This window comes from Poecilia mexicana, unplaced genomic scaffold (genome assembly GCF_051168715.1).
Source record: "Poecilia mexicana isolate PSO_F unplaced genomic scaffold, ASM5116871v1 scaffold_11, whole genome shotgun sequence".
NCBI lineage: Eukaryota > Metazoa > Chordata > Actinopteri > Cyprinodontiformes > Poeciliidae > Poecilia > Poecilia mexicana.
The window spans coordinates 26,533,438-26,556,165 of record NW_028263380.1 but is presented as its reverse complement, the minus strand read 5'-3'; the positions used below and the strand labels follow the sequence as shown (position 1 = coordinate 26,556,165).

The following is a 22,728-nucleotide window of genomic DNA, read 5'->3' as shown; positions in this document are numbered from 1 at the left end:
TAAAGAAAACATTCAGATTTATTAAAACATCCAGATCATTTATTCATCCAAAAGGTTTTTACTGGAGCCTCATAACGCCGCCACAAATACGGAACGCCAACAGTGCCAAAATACCATAATCTAAAAATTTGACACGCAAGATACATTTAAAAAATTACAAAATTAAATAAAAACAAAACTGCTCAGCTGTATTTCGTCATAATATTCTGACCCAAAGTTGTAGGTCCAGACCAAAACAAACCTTTAAAATCAGTTCTATTTCATCCCTACTGACCGCCAGAGGCGGTGCTTCAAGCACTGAATGATCATTCTTGCGCATGCGCAGGTCGAGTACTAATGACAACAATGTCACCTGTGACCTGCCGGGGACCCACGTGACTCTATATAGTCACATGACACCCGGCGTTCAATCCCTTTGTTCTTCTCGCGCGCAGGTGTGTTGAGAACAGGTGTGTGGTCGTGTGAAGCTAGCTGCTTCTGTGTACCACTGTAGTATATCTGCTTGTTGCTAGTAGCCCCGTGACCGAATTTGGTCGGAGCTGCGGGCGTAAGTCTCGCCCTCCAGGGGCTGCACAAGCTGCTTCCCCATTTACCAGATCTGCGGTCGCACTGCGACGACTGGTAAGTGTTTGGTTTTTTTCTTTGCTTTGATTTGCCTAGTTGTGGCTCTTTGACTCACCTGTAGCGTTTCTGCTCGCGCTGAGTTGATTTTCAGTTTGTATTGTAACTCACCTGTAGCGTTTCTGCTCGCGCTGAGTTGATTTTCAGTTTGTATTGTAACTCACCTGTAGCGTTTTCTGCTCGTGTTGAGTTCATTTGAGTTTGGTTGTCTGGCTCGCCAGTGGCGTTTCTGCTCGCGCTGAGTTAATTTTCTGTTTGTATTCTAACTCACCTGTAGCGTTTTCTGCTCGCGTTGAGTTCATTTGAGTTTGGTTGTCTGACTCGCCAGTGGCGTTTCTGCTCGCGCTGAGTCCTTCTATAAGTTATTTGAACTCACCAGTGGCGTTTCTGCGCTGAGTTCTTGTTGGTGACGAACGGATCACGCCTTTCAGCAATATGATGTTGGACAATTTCTGCTGCTCGACCTGTCTGGCTCCACTTCAACCCGACGACGGGCATGACTTGTGTCCCTCCTGTCTCGGTGTGGAACATCTCCGGGAGGCTCTATCGGATGAGGCTTGCCCCAACTGTTGCATCATGCCCCGCTCTGTCAGACTGGATCGGCTGGCGGCGCTGGAGAGGCCTACTGACTGCGTGGGCGCTCTGCCGCATGGTTCGTTGCCCCCCGGACAGGCGACGTGCAAACGGCCTACTGTAACTGCGACTTCGGAACCTGCGAAGAGAGCCAGACGGACCGATGCAGGGAGGTTGTCCACGAAGGTGGATCACCTCTCTACGGAGCTAACCCGCATGAAGACCCTCCTCCAGTCGTTTAGAACTGATGGTGAGCACAGTGCGGCTCTCCCTCCCGAGCGGGATGAGGCATCGGTCAATGATGACGATGCTATTTCGGTGGCGGCCTCGGGCACCCATTTTTGTGATGAACCTCCAGGATTGGAGTCTGGGGCCTCAGAATCTGACTCCTTTGCCTCCCAGGAGGATACAGGGGAATCTGTGACTGCCGCCATTCGAGTGGCTCTTGCTCGTTTAAAGATTGGTGTTCCTCAGACCCGACCTGCAGCTTCCAGCGCTTTCTTTAGGCGCGGTAGATCTGAGGCTGCCTTAGTGGTTCCTCCCTCAGAGGAATATATTAGGGAACTACATGCTTGCTGGTCGGATACAAAGGCACTTTCACGTCTGACGACGGACGGCAGGGTTCTGGCGTCTATGCAGGAGGCGCCCACGGTTGGCTTGGGGCAGATGCCTGCGGTGGAACCGGGCATCGCCTCCCTTATTATCCCCCCTGATGAGGCTTTGCGGCCCAATGCTCGTTGTCCGCGACCTCAGTGCCGTATTACTGATGACCTTCTCTGCAAGGCCTATGATTCTGGGGCCCGCATGGGCCGGATTGGGAACTCCCTCTCCCATCTTCTGCTGGCCCTGTCTTCTTCCTTGGAAACCGTTCCACTGGACCACAGCACGCAAGGCCTGGTTGATGCGTCTCTGCAGGCTTTTGCTCTCATGACGAGGGAGCTGGGGCGCACACTCTCCACGCTGGTTCACGCTCGCCGCCAGGTCTGGTTGGCGCAGTCATCTCTTACGGAGCTTTGTAGGAGGACCCTCCGGACCCTGCCTGTGGTTCCTGGGGAACTTTTCGGCTCTGCGGCACTCGATGCCTTGGATCGTACAGCCCAGGCCTCTCGAACACGGCAGCAGCTGGCAGGGCTTCACAGACCTGATCGCCTGCGGGTTGGCTCTTGGGCTGCTGCGGGTCCTTCACGGAGGTCCTCGCGCCCACCTCCTTCTTTCATTGAGACCCAGGGTCTGGTGACGGGTCAGAGATCGGCCCAACGACCTGCTCCGGATCAGGGGAACCGAGCTCAAGACCGAGCTGGGGCCAGGGCATCTCACCCCTTTCGAGCCGCGCAGTTTGGCCGGTGTCCTCCCAGGCCATCGAGGGGCCGGGGGGCCCGCAGGTGATGCCTTAGGGCCGGCGGTCGGTTGTTTTACCCCGGGACAGCTCCACTTCTGGGCTGCCCACACACCGGACTTGTGGGTGTTGTCCACCCTGTCCCAGGGGTACCGCCTTCAATTCCGCCGCCGGCCGCCCGTCCCTGGCCGGGTCAGGATGACTGTGATCTGCGACCCGGTGAAAGCACAGGCACTGAACCAGGAAATCTGCACATTGCTGGACAAGGGTGCTATAGTGCCGGTGGACCCCCTGCGGGATCCAGGGGGCTTTTATTCCATGTACTTTCTGGTTCCCAAGAAGATTGGGGGTCTACGTCCGGTCTTGGACCTCAGGGGCCTGAATGTGTACTTGAAGGTAATGCCCTTTCATATGCTGACCACAAAGGAAGTGTTGCAAGCCATTTCCCCGGGCGATTGGTTCACTTCCATAGATCTCAAGGATGCTTATTTTCATGTTCCCATCGCTCCGCCCCATTGGCGGTTTCTTCGTTTTGCCTTTCAGGGGAGACACTTCCAGTTCAGGGTCCTCCCCTTCGGACTTTCGCTGTCCCCCAGAGTGTTCACCCGATGTGTCGCAGCAGCTCTATCTCCTCTGCAGAGACGAGGATTGAGGATCCTCCCGTACCTGGACGACTGGCTCATTTGTGCCACGTCACGGGAACAGGCGATTCGGGATACTCGGTTAATGCTCCATCATGTGGAATGTTTGGGCTTGCAGGTGAACATGAAGAAGAGCAAATTGACTCCCTCCCAGGGGACCGTCTTCCTGGGCATGGCAATGAATTCCGTCTCGATGACTGCTTGCCCGTCGCCCCAGCGGGTGAGCGGTATATTGGGCATGCTCCCAGAATTCAGGCGGGGCATGGCACCACCTCTTGTGCGGTATCTTCGACTCCTGGGCATGCTTACGGCAGCATCCGCCGTAGTGCCCTTGGGGCTGCTGTCATTGCGGCCCCTCCAGATGTGGTTGAACACCTTGAATCTGGACTCCACAAGGTACGCTCATCGCCGCAGGAGGCTTCGGGTGGGCCCTCAGTGTCTTCAGTCTCTGTCCCAATGGAGGGTGAAGTCGTTCATGACACAAGGGGTCCCGCTCGGTTCCCTCCCGTGTCGTCGGGAAGTTGTGTTCACGGATGCATCCTCCACGGGCTGGGGTGCAACATGGCGGGGTCAAGTGGCACAGGGGACATGGTCCCCGCGGCAGTGCCGGGAACACATCAACTTCCTGGAATTGCAGGCTGTGTTTCTCGCTCTCCGGAGCTTTCTTCCAGGCTTAGGGGGGAAGCATGTGCTGGTGAGATCAGACAACACCTCTGTGGTTTTTCACATCAACCACCAAGGGGGGACCAGGTACAGGAAACTATTTTACTTGACTCGGCGGCTCCTGATCTGGGCAGCCCCATGCTTGACCAGCCTCAGGGCAGCCTACATCCCCGGGCCACGGAACGTGTCGGCCGATTTTCTATCCCGTCAGAAGCCGTTTCCAGGCGAATGGAAACTTCACCGGGAGGTGGTGGAGTGCATCTGGACGGCTTTCGGCAGGGCGGAGGTGGACCTATTTGCCTCGAGGGACGCATTTCACTGTCCCCTTTGGTTCTCCTTGGACGACAGCGGTCCTCTGGGCCACGATGCGCTGGCACACGACTGGCCCCGGACCCTCCTTTATGCCTTTCCACCGTTCAGCCTACTTTTCCAGACTCTCCTGAGGATTCGTCAGGAAGGGCACAGGGTTCTGTTGGTGGCCCCCTGCTGGCCGGCAAGGGTTTGGTTTCCTCTCCTTTGCGAGCTCAGCTCAGGGTCTCCAATGCGTCTCCCCTCCAGGAGGGATCTTCTTTCCCAGATGGGGGGTCGGATTTTGCATCCCGAACCGGACCAGCTCCAACTCTGCCTTTGGCCCCTGCAAGGCCGGGAGCCGCTTTCTCCAGCTATACTGGGTCGGTAGGCCGTACGATGGCTAATGCATGGGCGCCATCCACGCGAGTTGTCTATGCTAACAAGTGGGCGGCCTTTGTGACCTGGTGCCATGATAAAGGGCAGGATCCGGTGCAGTGTTCGGTCTCTGACATACTGACCTTCCTGCAGGAATTATTGGATCAGGGAAGGTCTCCATCTACCTTGAAAGTGTATGTGGCTGCCATTTCCTGCTGGCATGTCGGTCTGAATGGTTGTTCAGTGGGCCGAGACAAGGATGTTGTGCTGTTTTTGAGAGGTGCTCGGCGTTTGCACCCACCCGCTCGTTCTGTGGCACCAGCATGGGACCTTTCTCTGGTGCTTGATGCTCTTCGATCCCTCCCATTTGAGCCCTTGGCATCTGCGGACCTCAAATGGCTCTCAATGAAGACGGCGTTCCTTTTGGCGATGGTTTCCGCAAAGTGTGTGGGGGAATTACAGGCTCTCTCGATTGCTGAGCCCTGCTGCCGGTGGAATCCGGATGGCTCAGGTGTTACACTGTGGCCTGATGTAACGTTTATTCCTAAGGTGTCAGGGGGGGCAGGCAGTACCCAGCCACTCCATCTTGCCCGGTTCTACACCGGTGGCTCCTCTGAGCCACTGTGCCCTGTTCGTGCCCTTGAGGCATATATCAATGCCACAGCATCCTTCCGACGGACAGATAGCCTTTTCGTTTGCTACGCTGGCTCACGAAAGGGTCAGGCGCTTTCTAAGCAACGACTTGCACACTGGGTGGTGGATTTCATCTCCAAGGCTTATGCCTTGCAGGGCCAGGAGCTGCCGGCCGGCGTGAGGTGCCACTCTACAAGGGGAATGTCGACCTCGTTTGCAGCTATGTCTGGGGTACCGTTGGACGTTATATGCCGTGCTGCCTCCTGGAAGTCGGCTAGTACCTTTACTCGGTTTTACAGGGTGAATGTGGCTGCGCCCCATCCCCTTCAAGGAATTCTGGAGCAGCACGCCCCTACATCACATTGAGGTGGGTAGTGCGGTGGTTATCCCTTGGATGTTGCCTATTCCTCGTGACCTTGTTGTTATGAGTCATCCAGTGCTTGAAGCACCGCCTCTGGCGGTCAGTAGGGATGAAATAGAACGAAAGTTACTGCTGTAACTACGGTTCTATGAATCCCGGATGACCGCCAGAGTGCTTGGTCCCTCGGAATCCTTGCTCTTCGCGAGAAGGTGGAGGGATTGAACGCCGGGTGTCATGTGACTATATAGAGTCACGTGGGTCCCCGGCAGGTCACAGGTGACATTGTTGTCATTAGTACTCGACCTGCGCATGCGCAAGAATGATCATTCAGTGCTTGAAGCACCGCCTCTGGCGGTCATCCGGGATTCATAGAACCGTAGTTACAGCAGTAACTTTCGTTCTGCAGATGTGGTAGGGATGAAGAGTTACAAATATAGTGTTGGTTTGAAACCTCAAATGAGCATCGGACAGATTCTGATGAACCCGTTAATCTAAAACAATATGCAACAATGTGGAGATTTGTGTGATTAGATAAAATCTGATCTCCAAGCGTAAAAATGATCAAATCCACATAAATTCCCAATCAAATGCAATAATTTCAGAAGATGCTGTTTTTTATCTGTAACATTTTCAGCAACAAAAAGCTGCTCAATCAGAATCATGAAGATATAAATCAAACAGATTAGATCGTTACACCAAAAAGACAAAACGCAGCATCAGTCGGGTTTAAGCTGCAATGATCTGAACAAAACACTCCAGAGATACGATTAGAAAGAAACCAAACTGTCTGTTTTCTGCTCAGGTTTGGACAAGTTGTTTGGTTTGAGAAGACCGAGTCGATCCACTGCTCCTCTGAGATAAGACATGACTTCCTGTGATTGTCCCTCCCTAAATTGTTCCAAAGTGGCTCAAACGGGTCGAGTTTACGGAGATGTTTGTAAGGGAGGACACCTGAGCATTCCTGGTGCAGCGTTGTTTGTGTGTTTGGGGATCGGTCGTGTAGGGGTTCTGTCAGATAACGACCTGATCTCCAGAAAACTCGAGGATTACCACACCCTGACAGGCCGAGGCATCCGGCGTGCCATCTGATACGCTTCAGCCAAACGGCGTGAAATCTGCGCAGCGTGAGAAGATCTGGGCTCAATCTCCAAGTGGGAAGAGTCACGAAACAAACAAACCTGAGGAATAACGGTTTGGGCCTGAACTTCAGCAGGTCGGAGGAAACATGAGTCCCAGTGTTTACCGGCGGAGGCGAGAGCATGACGGAAACATGACGGACAGTTGAAAACGTGATGAAAAAGGACGAAAACGTGACAAACATTATGAAGATGAAAACATCCCAAACAGCCACCGCCAGCTGTAAAAACGTTCTGCTCAACTCTACAAGCATTTCTCCCCCCACAGATGTTCACAACCGTTTGATTTCAAATTTAAGTCACATCTGAAGTCAAATAAAATGAACAAATAGTTAAAGTGCAAAGGACAAATGAATTTAGATCATTTACATCTGTTTCAGCCACATTAGCAGAAAAATGAGCCTGTAGCTGCAGGCGGGAAACTAAACCATCAGAACGGCGGCAGAGCGAGGTGCAGAGATGCTGCATTAAAAATAAAAGATTGTTCACAAGTTTTAAACTTTTCTTAAACTGTGAGTCCGACTCGAGTCTGAATCACTGTTTATGGGACTCGAGCCCCAAACGAGTCTCTGCCTCCTCCGCTGCAGCTTCGACTCCCATGACGGGAAGGAACCGAGTGTTTCAGGAGGAAACGACTCGTTAAGCTGATCGGCATCTCTACAAGTCGCTGCACTTCCTGATTTCCTGGAGAGACGCAGCGAAACAGGAAGCAGCAGCGAACGCCTTCCTCCCAGGCGAGCTGCCGCTTTCCTTCCCCGTTTCCCCAAAGTGAAAGTTTGTCCGAAGCCGACGGATGAACGCTGAGCCGCTGCAGGAATGTTGTTGTACAACAAACAGGGAGCAGCGATTACAAGCTTTCTCTCTCTGCTGGAGGGGAAATCTCCAGGGAGTTCCTCAGGGCTTTAGCGCTCTTTAGCTGAGTGTTTTCAGCCCAGCATCACAACAAACATTTCCTGGGAGGTCCGAGTTGTTCCAGCACAAAACCTCAAACTTTACTGGTGGAACCGCAACACGACGGGTTATAAGCAGAGACGTTTACTGGTGCAGGAGCTCAAAATAAAAACTACAACAATCCAAATGAGCTTTCCCTGCAAAATACGCAACACAAGTCACATTTAAACACAAAGCAAAGGTCACCCTCACTACGACATTAGCTTTGATTCACTGGAACGTCAAGATGGCCGTCCCATCAGGGGAGAAAGCATCCATTAATATGGACCATCAATAAACAATGCATATTGTTTAGTTTCCTCCGGAAGCAGCAGGTAGCTGGTAAATATGTCCATAACATTGTTAGTCAGCTGCTGCGTCAGTTTTAGAATAAATTCAATAGTTTAGAGGGAAATTCAGGTACCAACAAGCTGAAGAAAGACGGAAGCATTGAGATTCAAACTAACATAAAATCAGGAGACTGCACCGTAAGAGCAAATTTACAACAAAAATACTAAAAACACAAAATGGCGAAATCTGTTAAAAGAAACGTGCAGCTGAGAGGGAAGATTTAATAAAATGCCGTAGACGTTTATATTTGTGCATAAAAAAGACTAAAGTAAATACCAGCAGAGACGGAAACACAAACAGTTCTCATGTGACGTCACACTGGGACCTTTGTATCCGACAGCCATCTTGGTAGGCAGTTGGTATTAAGTTGCTATGACAACAATAAACAAACCACAAACTTGGAACCATCTCTCGCCTCATTCCTAACTTATAAACAATATCAGTACATTACAACTATACTGTAGTAATTACTGGTCCTTTACATATTGATTGTATGTATTCATGTATTTCAGGTGAAGCTCCTCCATGGTGGATAAACTCTTCATATTCACTAGTTAACTACATCATAATCAGCTTGTCCACACCGTCTGACACGTTTCATAATCCGTCTCATATGGGTCGATCCCAACAGCAGCCATTTTGTTGACAAATATTTACTTTGCACATTGGTCAATAATGTCAACACATTTTCTTTCCGTTGGTCTCAAAGCCATATTAACTAGAGTTTATACTGCGCTTGCCTACCAAGATGGCGGCTCAGTGGCGTGGATCATTTCCGGTTCAGAGTTGTGGGACTTTTGTTCTGGTTTGTTTGGACCAGCTGCTGAGAGGAAGGATCTGTGGTAACGCTCCTTTATGCAGCTGGGACGCAGCAGGGCATCACTTCAACGAGAGCTAAAAAACCACCAACATGTTTTACCTTGTGAAGCGTTGCATGGATTCCCACGCTGTGTCAGAGCGCAGAGGTGAAAGGGTGCAGGATGATCACACTGCAGGAGACAGAGAGTCAGTGGGGTCAGAGTTCATCACAGCTGAGAGATTTATTTACTTCATTTTGCTTTGGGTCAAAATAAATCATGCCTTTAATTATAAGTTTTCTTAAAGGGACGGGTCAGAGAGAATGTGATTCAACAGGCTGGTTCACCACTGGAGGTCCGTAAGGCGCAGGGAGACTTTGTTTCAATTAACACAAAACTATGACTTGCACTTTAAAATATGTTCACAATAAAGTATGTCTGTGTGAACGGTCCACGGCCCAAAGCGACGCTGATGTTTACGGAAGTAATAAATGCCGGATTGGATTTTAGAACCATGTTGTGAAAAAGTCAAATTTAGGCAAAAGATTAAAAATCAGACAAATACAAATTGGATTTGGGTCCATTAGCCTCTCATGTGATGGTTTAGAGTAAAGATGTTTGAGTGCAGATGCATGCCACACTTTTCAGATTTTTATTTGTGAACAAATCTATAAAGTTATGCAACATTTTCCTCCCATGTGTTTTTCTCAGATTTGATCCCAATGAACCCTGAAAGTTGTGACAGGGTGTTGATACTTTAGCAGAGTTCTGGTTCTGACCCGGTATGAACTCGGTTCTGTCCGGTAAACAGGTTCTGAACCCAAACACCTGAATCTCCCTCTGATTAGCAGCAGCCTGCAAACCGACGACAGGAACATCCAGACCCGAGCCAAGCGGGCCGCTCTGCCGGTACCGCCGCACTGTGTCCCCGTCGCCGTGGCAACCAGCGTGGCAGATGGAGTCGCGCGTTGCAGGAAGCGGCGCGAGGACAACAGGATGTGCCCTGGCTCCGTCGCCGGGGGTCGAAGAATTCAAGGAAGTTCTTGTGCTTTGTGGAATGGGCTCAGGAATGCGCGGCGTCTGCTGCATGTTTTCTAACGGGCCGAGCCGGACCGAGCCGGACTGCGAGTCAGGACCAGCGGGCTTTGAAGGCGATGTTTGGACCTGGAGCTGCAGGGAGCCAATCACTCACCTCCAGATTCTTCTGCGCCGGTCCGGACGGGTCGCCTGGAAAACGGAGGCAGATTTCAGATCAGAAGAACATCAGGAGGAATAAAATTATTCAAATGTAACATTTTAAACTAAATGATGTCTAAAAAAACCCTTCAAAGAATCTTTTTAGCGTCATTTCTTTTCAAAAAGTGCTGATGGATTCCTCCAATCCATCAACATAAAAGACTAACAGCTGTTCTTTCAGCTTCCCTAGAAATGCACCGATCTGAAAATCCAGGCCGATATCCAATATTCATATTATTATTGCCAACTAGGCTGCAACTATTGCAGTTTTCCGATCAGCCTGACCTGCTGATCCCAATTTTGACTGATACCCTTTTTTTGGCTAAAATGTTGCTGAACATATTAAGAAAGTGTCAGAGCAGGAAACAGTGGAGTGACTGCTGGTAAACATGCAGCTCTGGCCTGGTGGGCCGGTCCGCCAGTAAAACCTCTCCCTGCTGAGCAGAAGAGGACAGAGGCTGATGCTTACAGCTTCAGGGAGGCAGATAAAATTGGCTTCACATGTCAGCATCAGCCCATCACAGAATTAAGGAAACTGGCGCCGATAATCGGTGCACCCCTATCCCAAAAAATTATATTTATTGCTACATGTTGGCCTGTCATAACAAATTTTGTTGGATGATAAATTGTCCCAGAAGTTACTGCGATAAACGGTAATATTGTACTACTGACTCTAACATAATGGTAATAATGCAAGAACACATTCTCAAATATCAATAAACTTTAAATCCTAATGAACTGGGAAACATTTTAAATATACAAAAGAAACAAAAATATCAGAAACGCCTGCAATGTTTTAGCAGCAGTAGAAAAAACAAAAACAAGGAAAATGTGAATTCTAATAACAGAAATTAACCTGAGAAAATGTCGGTCTGTGTCTAATTAATCCAAACTTGTTGATGGAGTTAATAACATAATAATATCCTAAATCATTGAATGGATCTGTAATATGGATCTGTAATGCTCTACCTTTAAAAAGATGAATATCTTAATATTTCCTTTCTGTTAATTCCAGTAGCTCTGATGGTGAGACTGAAAGACGCATCGGTTCTGTCGGGTCGTTGCTCCCTGACGGTAATCTGTTCTTTAACCAGTAAACCTTTAACAAATCTGAGCCTCTGACCTCTGACCCCTCCCTGCAGCAGCCTGACACGCGCTGCAGAGTTCTGGACGTTTCTGCCGTGACTGGCCGTCTCCCCGACGCGTGGAGGGAGCCGCAGGTCAGAGGTCAGCGGGGGTCGCAGGTTGGCACCACAAACAGGAAGTCCCTGCAGCCTGGAGGTGGGAGGCTTCACTTTCAGGCCCATTAGTGCCTCGGACACCTGGAGGACGGGTCCATGTGGACGTCCGTCCCCTGTCTCTGCTGCGTCTCTTCACAGGAAGACGCAATGGAGGGAAACGCGCTGCGACGCTAATGAGGGAGAAACGGCAGGGCTGATGAAAGCTGCAGGATCAGGGAGCACCTCTGCAACCTGATGATGGCTCTTCAACGCCGGGGTTAACAAGTTTGACCTTCAGCCCCCCAGCAGGTCTGAAGGTCGAAGACAGACACACAAACACACAGGAAACATGAATGGAGCTGAATACACCTGGTTCATTATCCAGGTGAGTTTCACTGAAGCTCAAATCTTCAGGATCAGGAAACAAAAGATGAATCTGCTGCACGTTTTAAAGTTGGTTTAAATTTAACATCATACTGTGACTAGAAAGGTATGGAAGCCTGTTTTGCCACTAGAAACAAAGGTGGAGCAGTTTTTGCCCAAAATACTCAAATCTCTGAGATTATTCTCCAGAGACTTGAGAATAATTTCTTTCAAAAAAAAAAAAAAATCTAGAAAAAAACTTCCAAAAGTTTTACATTTTTGACTTTTGAAAACTTTCCAATGTTTTTCTTAAAAACTTCTGAGATTAATTTCAGAAATTTTACAGTTTTTTGTTTTTTACCAAATTTTAAACTGTTGGAGCTTCACTTTTTTTTTCCTAGAAAATTTCTGAATTTAATCTCAAAATTTCTCAGTTTTTTGGCGGATATTTGCGTGTTTTGTTTTTTTTTTTCAATCTATAATGAGCCCTAAGGCACCATCGCATAAAGATGATTATCAAATTCTGGTTAGCTGAAGGCAGCTGGTTGCACAAGAAGCATTTTTTAAAGGGTGTCAGGTTAAAAGGAGCTAAATTTACACTTTATTTTTTTACATAATATTTTAAAAGTCCATTTATGACTGCTCCAACTTTATGATTCTGCACTACATTATGAAGGTCTTCCTCAAAAAATAATAAAATATATTTAATCTGATGCTGTAACAAAACAAAACACTAACATAAGGAGTCGGAAAACATTTGCCTCCTTAGATAATATCAATTTAAAAGAACCTAAATATTTTTGGAGAAACTGTAAAGCAGGGTGAATGACGGGAATTAAACAAACAATCATGTTCCACTTTCATATTTACTGGTCTAAAAACATTAACACATGCCACCAATCAGCTGACATGATAATTACCTGAGCTGCCGTGCAGACGGATAAACGTTTGATTTATGATGACAGGAGGAACATTACCTGGTGTTTCTCCAGGTTACCTGGTTGATCAGGTGCATCAGGCTGCTGGAAGCCAGGATACTTTCTTTATTCACTGGAGTATTTTATTAAAAATAACAACAATAATAATAACAGAAAAGGTTTTCCTGTTTTTTCCTGATCTTTTGGCTGACTGACAAGAAGTGTTTCTCAATAGAGACCCACCTTTCTAGGCATGCTGAGACTAACTGAGCATGCTCAGTAGCTGCGGGGCTGCAGAGTGGGACTGGGTCGACCCAGCTGATGCAGCGCTGCAGCTGCAGCTGCTGCAGCTTTAATGAGCTGGGAAACAGGTTGGATCTAGACTGAACTGGCAGTCGGTAATTCAGCACCAGACCAAGAACAGAGAGGTCCAAAGGGATGCCAGGAACAACACAGCGCCACCCTGAGCCTCTGCCCCCCTCTACTGGGAGGATGGTGTACAACAGGAGGCCAAACTGCAGAAAGTTTGATATATTCAAATTTATATAAATTGGTTTCATTTGGATCTTTAAAATACCAAAAATTCATCATAATTTTATATTTTGTTCCATCTGATAATTTAATTTTTGAATGTTGTGATCAATTATTCAATACTTGAGTAGCAATTTACCGAATACTTTTTACTTGAGAGGTAGTAAATTATATTTACTTAACTTAAAATACTTTCAGAAGTATTTTAGTACACTGATTTTTTTTCCCTTTACATGAGTAATTTTGTTATAAGTTTCACTGTTCCAGTAACATTTCTGGATACTCCCGCTGAGCAGCAAAAAGAAGGTATGCACAACATGCAGCACATAGGGGCGCCACTAGAGGGGGCGCCAAACCGATGGCGGAATATTTTTAGTCGGCGGATATCATACAGCCCACCGCGCGCCACTGAATATTGCAGACATGTTGTCTTTGTTGTTTTTTTTTAATGACTTGTATCCAACCTCTGACTCTGTTCAGCCTCAGATGTGCATCTTCCCACACACGTCTGTACTTTTAAAAGAGATTTTGCTTCCAAGGACATGATGGTGGAATGTCAGGTGGACATTTTAAAAAGACGGGGGTTGATAGCAGCTCACCGTGGCCGTTTCTCAATACTCAAGAACGCAAGTACGTTCTTGAGTTCTTGGCAAACGTACCCGCAAGAACAGTTGAAAGTCCGTTCTTACCGAGTTCACAAGGACGCAGTATGCTAGTTCGCCAATTGGAACAGGGCGTTCTTGATGACGTCACTCAACTAGCGTAAATTTCAATAAATTCAATTTAACACAGGATGATTCCTGTGTTAAACTGAACAATTTAACAATTGGGACTGGATACTTTTATAATTGGGACAAATATTAACAGATATCAAATATACATAATTAAGGAAAAGTAATTTCTAAGTAGAAACACCTTCAAATTAACGGGATTAAGTTTTTTTATTACTGATTGAAAAAAGCTTAATAAAAAACAATATATCACCTCATATTATTTTTTCAGACTTCTGTTACCAGTGAAGCTTGAATCTTGTTTGCCACCTTCATCAGATTATTTGCTTATAAAATATTTATTTCAAATGAAAAATCATAATAGATGGTGGCCAGCCTGTCATGCAGTTAACTGATTTCTTCCTTATTCCCCAGGTTTGCCAGGGATTCATAAACAGGGAAAGTTAAAACAATTATTTTATATTTAATGTTTTACCAACCTGCATCTGGCCAGAGTTCCTGTTACACAACTGGATGGTTATTTTATAATAACTACTAAACACTTATTAACAAACCTATGTTTACTTTGTTATCATAATCAAGTATACTCTAGTAAGATACCAGCATAGAAAGAGAAACATAATTTTTGTAGGAAAATGTTTATTAGAATAACAAAAAAATAAATAAACAAAAACAAGCAGATAATCAGTCAATAACTCCAAGAAATTCAGTGACTGTCAAAAGCAAATATTACCATAATTTAAGTTTTTTTTTTTCTTCCAAGAAGATGAAGAGACAGTGAAGAGAACATCGGCAGGACACGGGATGAAGAGAACCTCCAGGAGTTTTTGGGAAGCTGGAAGTAAACCTGGAGCTGCAGTCTGCTCACCTGAAGAGCTGCCTGCATAAAACAATGAAAAATAAGAGTTCACTCTCATACATGAAATACCAATCCAAGGGAAATGTGTTCTTTTTTATTTACAAATTAAAGTATGATTCTCTGATCATGAAGGGACATTGTATTAAAATATTTTTCTTACTACGAATTTAAATGCCCCAAAACAGTTAATTAGCGAGTGAAACTAATTGATTTTGAAAGTCTGTGTCAACACAATTTATAAAATACCAATATTAACTAAATAAATATAAAAAATAGAACAGATAATAAGCAGCGGAAAACAACAGTCACTTGCTGAAAACAGGCTGCGGTTAGCGGGGAAAACACGTTCCAACCGCCCGTTAAACTGGCAGCTCCTCCGGTCTGTTAGCGGAGCTATGCTACTCCGAAAAACTCCGTAGCAATTATTAAAGTAAGAATATTCTGGATGAACTGAATGGAGCTATAAGGTTTACTTTCTCGCCTAAAAAGAAATTTAAATGAGTTTTCGTGGCAATTAATGGTGGTAAAAATGCAATACATTTTTGGTCAGAAGGTACTGACCTTGTATATTTACCGCTGCTGGTGGCGCATTGCATTGTGGGATATCTTGCTGCCTCAAGTCCGCAGAAGGATGCATTGATGCATCCTCGATAAAATGGGCGGAGCAAGAACACATCCGGGTACTTTGAGCGTTCTTGCTTGGACGTGTACTTTGAATTGGAACAGTACTTGGGCCGCCGTCGATGACGTTTCACGAGGACGCGAGAACACAAGAGATCCTTTTCACAGTGACGTCAGACAATGGCCGCCATAACTCAAAACTGGGTATCTTTACTTCCGGTGTGATTTTGCCTTGGGAACCATTCTCATAATCTTAAGGATATAATAAAAGGTAAGTTTAATAATAACAGCATTTAAGTGTTAGATAGCTGTTATTACTCATTGTAAATTCACCATTCTCTAACTGTGTATAAAATAAACAGCCTCCGATCATGAGTAAACCAGCTAGCAGCAGCTTTAGCCACAGTTAGGAAACATATACACCGCCGCCTGTCAGTGATGTAACGTTTAGAGGTTCATTTTCTGTATTAATGGAAAATAAAGGACAGCTTCCAAAAACATTGTTTAGAATAGTATTTTAAATATTCTGGGGCTGATTATGTATCTCTGCTCATTTCCAAGCTCAAATGAGCAACTTCACGTTCAAACACAAGTCCCCCAAAAAACGCGACCGGTGAATCATTATTTTTTATGAGTTTAGAAAAATCAAGACAAAAGCCACAAATAACAGTTGGGCTTGACGACATTTCTGTTTTTCCAGCAACAAAATGCGCATCTCCATGCACTGTTCATGTTTCTGTCGCTGCTGTCACAGAGTCTCTCCCAAAGACGAACAGAAGGAATAAAAATAAATACAAAAGAAAATATTAATGCGCAGTGATTGGGATAAATAACTTTAATCTGATTACTGGATTTGAAATACGAGCTCGTTAGATTATTCGTTACCGAAAAAGTGGTCCGATTAGAGGAAGGCATTACAAAGCAGCGGCGGCACCGGACATCTCTGCTTATAACAAACAAACCCCTATTTTATGGGATGAGTGGCAACTCCAGTCTATAATTTAAGAATCTGATCAAGATTAGAGCCTAAAACGTTATAGTTCAAAAACAGTAAAACGTTCTGGTTAAGGAACAGTTATGTCACGTAGTTAGCTAGCTAACAAAATTCACTAATGCTAAGCTAACGGTTACGCAAAACAAAAATACCTACCTTCATAGTCAAACAGGTTTTGTTCGGTGAAGAATTTCTAGCCTTTGTCTAATTTAGATTTTGTTGTCAGAGAAAATTGGTTTGCAAATCGTGATCTATCTTCAAATCTTATTTTAGGCAAATGTTTTAGAGACTGTAAACTCCATGCTCCGGTGTTCTGTCTGAACATATATATATATATATATATATATATATATATATATATATATATATATATATATATATATATACGCACTATAAGACGTATAGGCGCACTATACGTCTTATAGTGCGTATTTTCCGCACTATAAGACGCACCTAAAAACCTTCAATTTCCTCAAAAGCCGACAGTGCGCCTTATAATCCGGTGCGCCTTATATATGGACCAATATTGAGCCACAACAGGTCCAGCAACGGACCTTACCACAGGGGCCGCATTTCATTGGCTAATGCCCATTTTAGGTCACAGTGCAGCTACCACGTGCGTGACCGTCTCACAAACACAAGCTACAGTAGTAAACATATGCTAATGTACATTGTGGACCATCAAAACCATGAATGCCGACTTACCCAGCCTTGCAAGAACAATAGGCATCAGTGATCTTGTCCACAGCTATATTTATGCTGAGGGTGTGAGGATCTGCTGTTTTCCTCATCTATCGGTAGCTTTTAGCTGTGACGCGCACAATGTTGGAGGCATCCAGTGGCTCAAACACCTTGATGTCGTCCAAAAAAGATGACATGAACTTGTTGGTTCCCCTGTCCATTGTCGTGGCTGATATGTTGTGAAAATGCGGCAGAAATGCTACGCTAATTAACTCAGATCGAAATGAAAGACGTCATGTTTACACAGACATGCAGTAGGCTGCTTACGTAGTTGGTCCACTACGGTAAGCAGCCGCCAACTTCTTTTTCCCCCGTAGAAGAAGAAGTGCGCGGTGCATGCTGGGATAGTTGTCAGAACACTGGTTTGTTAATAAAGTTTGATAATACATTTAAAGGGGGGGAGGGGCAGGGGAAGAGAGACAGAGACTGCAGCGGCAGCGTGTCGGTTGGTCTGTGTTACCCAGAAAGCAGTTGGGCATAATATCGCAACACCAACACCGTGAGTGAAACAACGACTGGGCCAGCCTACTATATAAAGTACTCGGGGACCATTTCTTTATTAATGTGGATGTGTAATAATAGAGTATGACGCGTCTATTCTATGCGCCTTATAATGCGGTGCACCTAATATATGAAAAAAGTCCTAAAATAGGCCATTCATTGAAGGTGCGCCTTATAATCCGGTGCGCCTTATAGTGCGGAAAATACGGTATATATATATATATATATATATATATATATATATATATATATGAAATAGACAACTTTATCATTACTTACTATGTGCAGCGGAACTAAGGATACACAGCTTCAAGCCAAAACGGAAGTTGTGTGACGTCATGTGAAAAGGGTCTAGTACAGACAAGAACGCATATTGAGAAACGGCCCGTGTCTGGGTAGTGTCCGTCTCTAGGCAACCGTGACGTCAGTATCGATCCGTACATAGACATAATATAAGCATAGACGCCTCATGGACCGCTCCGGCGCAGGAAATACGGCGGCCATCTTGGAGCGGTATACCCTCCTACTTTGCTCAACCAAAACAGCAGCAGATGCCTCAGCACTGAGGGATATTGTTGTTCTGGTCGATGGATTATTGATGCGAGGGCTCCACAGACAACATTTCACAAGTAAGATGGACATATTATTGTGTATATATTGTGATTAGAATATTACTTTACTGTATTTATGTCCACCGGCGACATACCAGCTAATATTAGCTACAGTGCTTGGTGTAATAGGGTTCAGCCCCGCTATGAAGGCTAACTGAGATTCCGTAAATCTAAAAAAAAATAATTATTCTCTAACATTGGCTTAGATTATCTGACACAAGGGCCTATATTAGAAATGAAACAATATAACACATATTATAAAACTTATATTATGTGTTATAACATTCACCGGCAAAGTTTACACAGGTGGTAAAGACTATTATTTATATTCTTTCACTCTGTCAAAAGTAAGATACATCCTAAATCTTCAGTTTTTGTTTTGAAAGTTTCCTAAAGACACGATGTGAGGAAGAAGAGGGAGAAATCTATAAAGAGAGACGGATTCACTGCAGCACGGATGAATCTCACATCGGATTTTGGACTCGTCGGCTGAAAAACATATTATATACATATAAACATATATATATATATATATATATATATATATATATATATATATATTATATATATATATTATATAATATATATATATAATTTTTTATATATATATTCAGTATCAATCATTATTTATTTGTGCCATTATTAATCTTTATTTATTAGTGTTTGTATAGTTATATAAATATGTATTGATATTACTAAATGTATTAAATAAATTATGAACGGCTGTGTGCTTTGTAATATGCTCTTCATTCATCGATATCAGAATATTCCATTCCTATTCCATTGTTATAGCCACTAAGCATATTTAAATATAATGAACTATGTATTAAAAACATACTTAAAAATACAATTGTTTATAAATGTTGCTTTGATAGATGTTTGAATATGGTTTACAGAAACAAAAAAGTGTGTTATGATCGATTAAATGCGCTGATACATCATTGTGCTGCTAAACACATAAGGCTGAGTGGAGCGGAGTACCGCTCCAAGATGGCCGCCCTAAATCTCGTCAGCGACAATAGGCGAGAGCGGTCCATGAGGCGTCTATCCTTATATTATGTCTATGGATCCGTAGAGTTGTAGGGGTCCAGTGTAGTTCCCGCCACGAAAATTTAGCTGACCTTAATATTTCCTGTGTTTTATTTTGGTCATTATCATTACACTTAGTGTTGATGTGTGTGTGATAGGCGTGTCTATGGACAATTATAAAAATACGGAACAAATCGAGCTTGTGTCGGTTCAATGCGGGAGGCAACATTTCACAGCCAAATACGATTCCAAGGACGGGTGGCAACACTATGCCCTCATACTAACATTAGCCTTGCACCTAGAATAAGCATGTTGCATTTTTTTTTATTTATTAGCTATGTTTATCATACTAAATGGATTAAGTCCTTGTAACGGGGGAGACACGCTGTAGCAGTTCCCTGGCACTTGAATTAATCTGCGCGGTCTCGACGGGTGATTTTCAAGATTTGTTTATCAGTCACCACACCCATCTCAGTCCGTGAAAACTAAAAACATACAAATATTAGAATATAAACTTAAACACAAACAACAAAATAAAACGTACCTCGCTGCTTTCACCGGGGAACACCAAGTGTTGATTGTGCCAAGCACATCTCTGACAGTTTGTTCAAGTCATTCATTGGTACAATGATTTGCCAGCTGTTATAGGGCCTGCCCTCATTAGCTACGGCAGCCCGTGAGGTACATACAAAAAAAAAACTTTACAAAGTGCAAATACAATTAAACAAAACAAAATACAAACCACCAACAGCGGTAATCAGAATAGACAAATATCATTAAACAATCTGCAACATCCTTAATTTAGAAAATTCACTTTAAATAATTTACAATAAATAGTTTACAAATTTGAATAATTTAGCCAACTTATTTTAATGGCTCACTACCCATTACACACGCAAAAAGACGGCAAAACCGTTTATAAAACTTATAATAACGGTTGAAATGCTCAAAACTGCTTTACAACATACAAATAAACAATAGTTAAAAAAATGTGACAGAGATATCGGCATCCAACGGTTGTTTTCATATAGAAAACAATCTTATAGCAGGAAACTTCCCCTTGACTTACCCTAAGCAGTGAAGAACAACGCTGGGCGTAGACATGGGCTGGGCGTCACTCGGATTCCGCATCTTCGGAGACCAGAAAATATCATTTTTAATCCAAGTCCCAAAGTTTATGAATATCAGACCAACAGTTTCGTGTCTCCGTGCCGCATCTTTTTTGAAAAGCTCACGTAGAAGCTGGGTCATATTTCTATCCAGCATGGCGCATGCGCGTCATGCTTATTACTAATAAAAATGGCGCCATTCGCCACTGTTGTCAGATTTGATGTTTCACGGGTTTAGTTTTACAGTCCAGAGTAAAACTAAACCCGTAAAACCTGCCCAGCTGCAAAGAAACAGTCCGAATCTAAACCTATAAAACTCTTGTTAATAGCACTATGTTTTATTCATTATCTATCCCTAATATACTTTTATAATAATTTAGAGAAACAGCAACATTTTAGATTTACTTTAAATTAACCCTAACCCTAAAGGTCAAGCAATCTAAAGATTTTTTTTTTAAGATTTCAAAATGTAAATTTTTCTAAGAACAAACTAATTGTTTTAGAAAAATTTAGAGAAATACATCATTTTATTGGATAACCAGTAAATAAAGTTTATATGGGGGATAAACTTGCTTTTTATATTTTCAAAGCTTTATACCAAACTGCTGCTCCAGTTGGTCCTGACTTTATGGAGAGTAAAGAGTGTCAAATGATAATAAATAACTTATGTAATAACTACTTAAGTGTGTCATTAATTTATAGATCCATCTTTAAATAATGTTTTGTAAAATACATTTTTCTTTATCTTTGATTCATTTATGCAAATATAAGTCAACAGATCTTAATTAAATTTACATTTAATTTAAATGTAAATGAACTTTTTCTTGTCATTGTGATGTTTCTAAACTAAATAAATTATTTATTGGTCAGAATTGCTGTGCACATCATCACCAACTGATCTCTGCAGAAACAGAGACGCTCGGCCTTCAGCAGAACCACCAGTCAGATCCACTTTCTGCTGAAAAATCATCTGGTTTCAACCAGATATTTTTTTTAATCTTTTAAGTCCCTTACTGAACTACGAACCATTTACTTAAAGTTGTAAAACAGCAAAATAAAAACAATTTTCTACCACTTTTCAATTTTCTCTAATGTGTTTTGAAAAACAAAATCTACTTAAAATAGCAGTAAAGCTGAACTGACAATGTGCAGTGGTTGCATAAAACATAAATTATAAATAGAGCAAACAAAGAACAAGTAACAAATAATAAATTAATCTCAAAGATAAAATAATATACTAAGTCAAACCATTTAAAAGAGAATATGCTGTACAAAAGTATTCACAAATAAAGCTGTTATCATTACAACTTCAACGTTTTTAAAGTATTACTAACACAAGAAAAAACAAAAAAATAAAAAACAAACTTATAATTAATCACATACATTATGAGACAGTTTTCAAAAACTTCTTAATTTAAACATATGTATAATTTAATACCTTTTATTTAATTGTCACATTTTATTTATTTGGATGTTTCTGTATGGAGCACGTAATCAAAAAGCCTCTGAAGTATTAATTTCTCCTTTAATTATGAACATCGCTGTCTTCACATGTTGAAGTTGGCGGTAGCAGCGGCGGCGGCAGCAGCAGCAGCAGCAGCAGCAGCAGCAGTAGCGGCAGCGGCAGTAGCAGCGGCAGTAGCAGTAGCAGCAGCAGCAGCAGCAGCAGCAGCAGCGGCAGCAGCAGTAGCAGCGGCAGCGGCAGTAGCAGTAGCAGCAGCAGCAGCAGCAGCAGCAGCAGCGGCAGCGGCAGTAGCAGCGGCGGCGGCAGCAGCAGCAGCAGCAGCAGCAGCAGCAGCAGCAGCAGCAGCAGCAGCGGCAGCGGCAGTAGCAGTAGCAGCAGCAGCAGCAGCAGCAGTAGCAGTAGCAGTAGCAGCAGCAGCAGCAGTAGCAGTAGCAGCAGCAGCAGCAGCAGCGGCAGCAGCAGCAGCAGCAGCAGCAGCAGCAGCAGTAGCAGCAGCAGCAGCAGCAGCAGCAGCAGCAGCAGTAGCAGCAGTAGCGGCAGCAGCAGTAGCGGCAGCAGCAGTAGCAGCGGCAGCGGCAGCTGCAGCGGCAGCGGCAGCAGCAGCAGCAGCAGCAGTAGCAGCGGCAGCTGCAGTAGCGGCAGCAGCAGCGGCAGCGGCAGCAGCAGCGGCAGCAGCAGCAGTAGCAGCAGCAGCAGTAGCAGCAGCAGCAGTAGCAGTAGCAGCGGCAGCTGCAGCACTGATGCAGAAGGAATTTCCCCTCTAATAACTTGACGTGTCCAGTAGAGGGCAGCATCACCTCATTCCTGCTGCTTTTAGGAGAAATCCAGAGTCTCCTTTAGACGGACTGTGATCCAGATAATTTTATATTTATTAGTCAAAAAAAGAATGAGGAGAAAGTTTAGATTTTTGTGCATGTTTGTGACGTGTTAAATAACCGGAGGATCCAGAGAGGAGCTGTGAACCTCAGAGTAATCCCCATGCGGCCTTCTCCTCTCTGTGTGGTCTGCAGGCCTCTGGGAGGGATTACTGCGTCTGGGCAAGTCCGAGCGACAGATGTGTCATCAGGTGAGCCGGTCTGGGTCCGGCAGCAA

The 22,728-nt window shown here is 44.3% G+C and overlaps 1 protein-coding gene across 1 annotated transcript; it reads left to right on the top strand.

The window, feature by feature from the left end:
* The first annotated feature begins 256 nt into the window (after nt 1-256).
* On the top strand, nt 257-2,585 carry LOC148156607 (uncharacterized). The gene has a single exon (XM_088010532.1). The coding sequence runs from the start codon at nt 1,057-1,059 to the stop codon at nt 2,578-2,580; it is 1,524 nt and encodes a 507-aa protein (XP_087866658.1). The 5' UTR covers nt 257-1,056; the 3' UTR covers nt 2,581-2,585.
* Nucleotides 2,586-22,728: the final 20,143 nt, after the last annotated feature.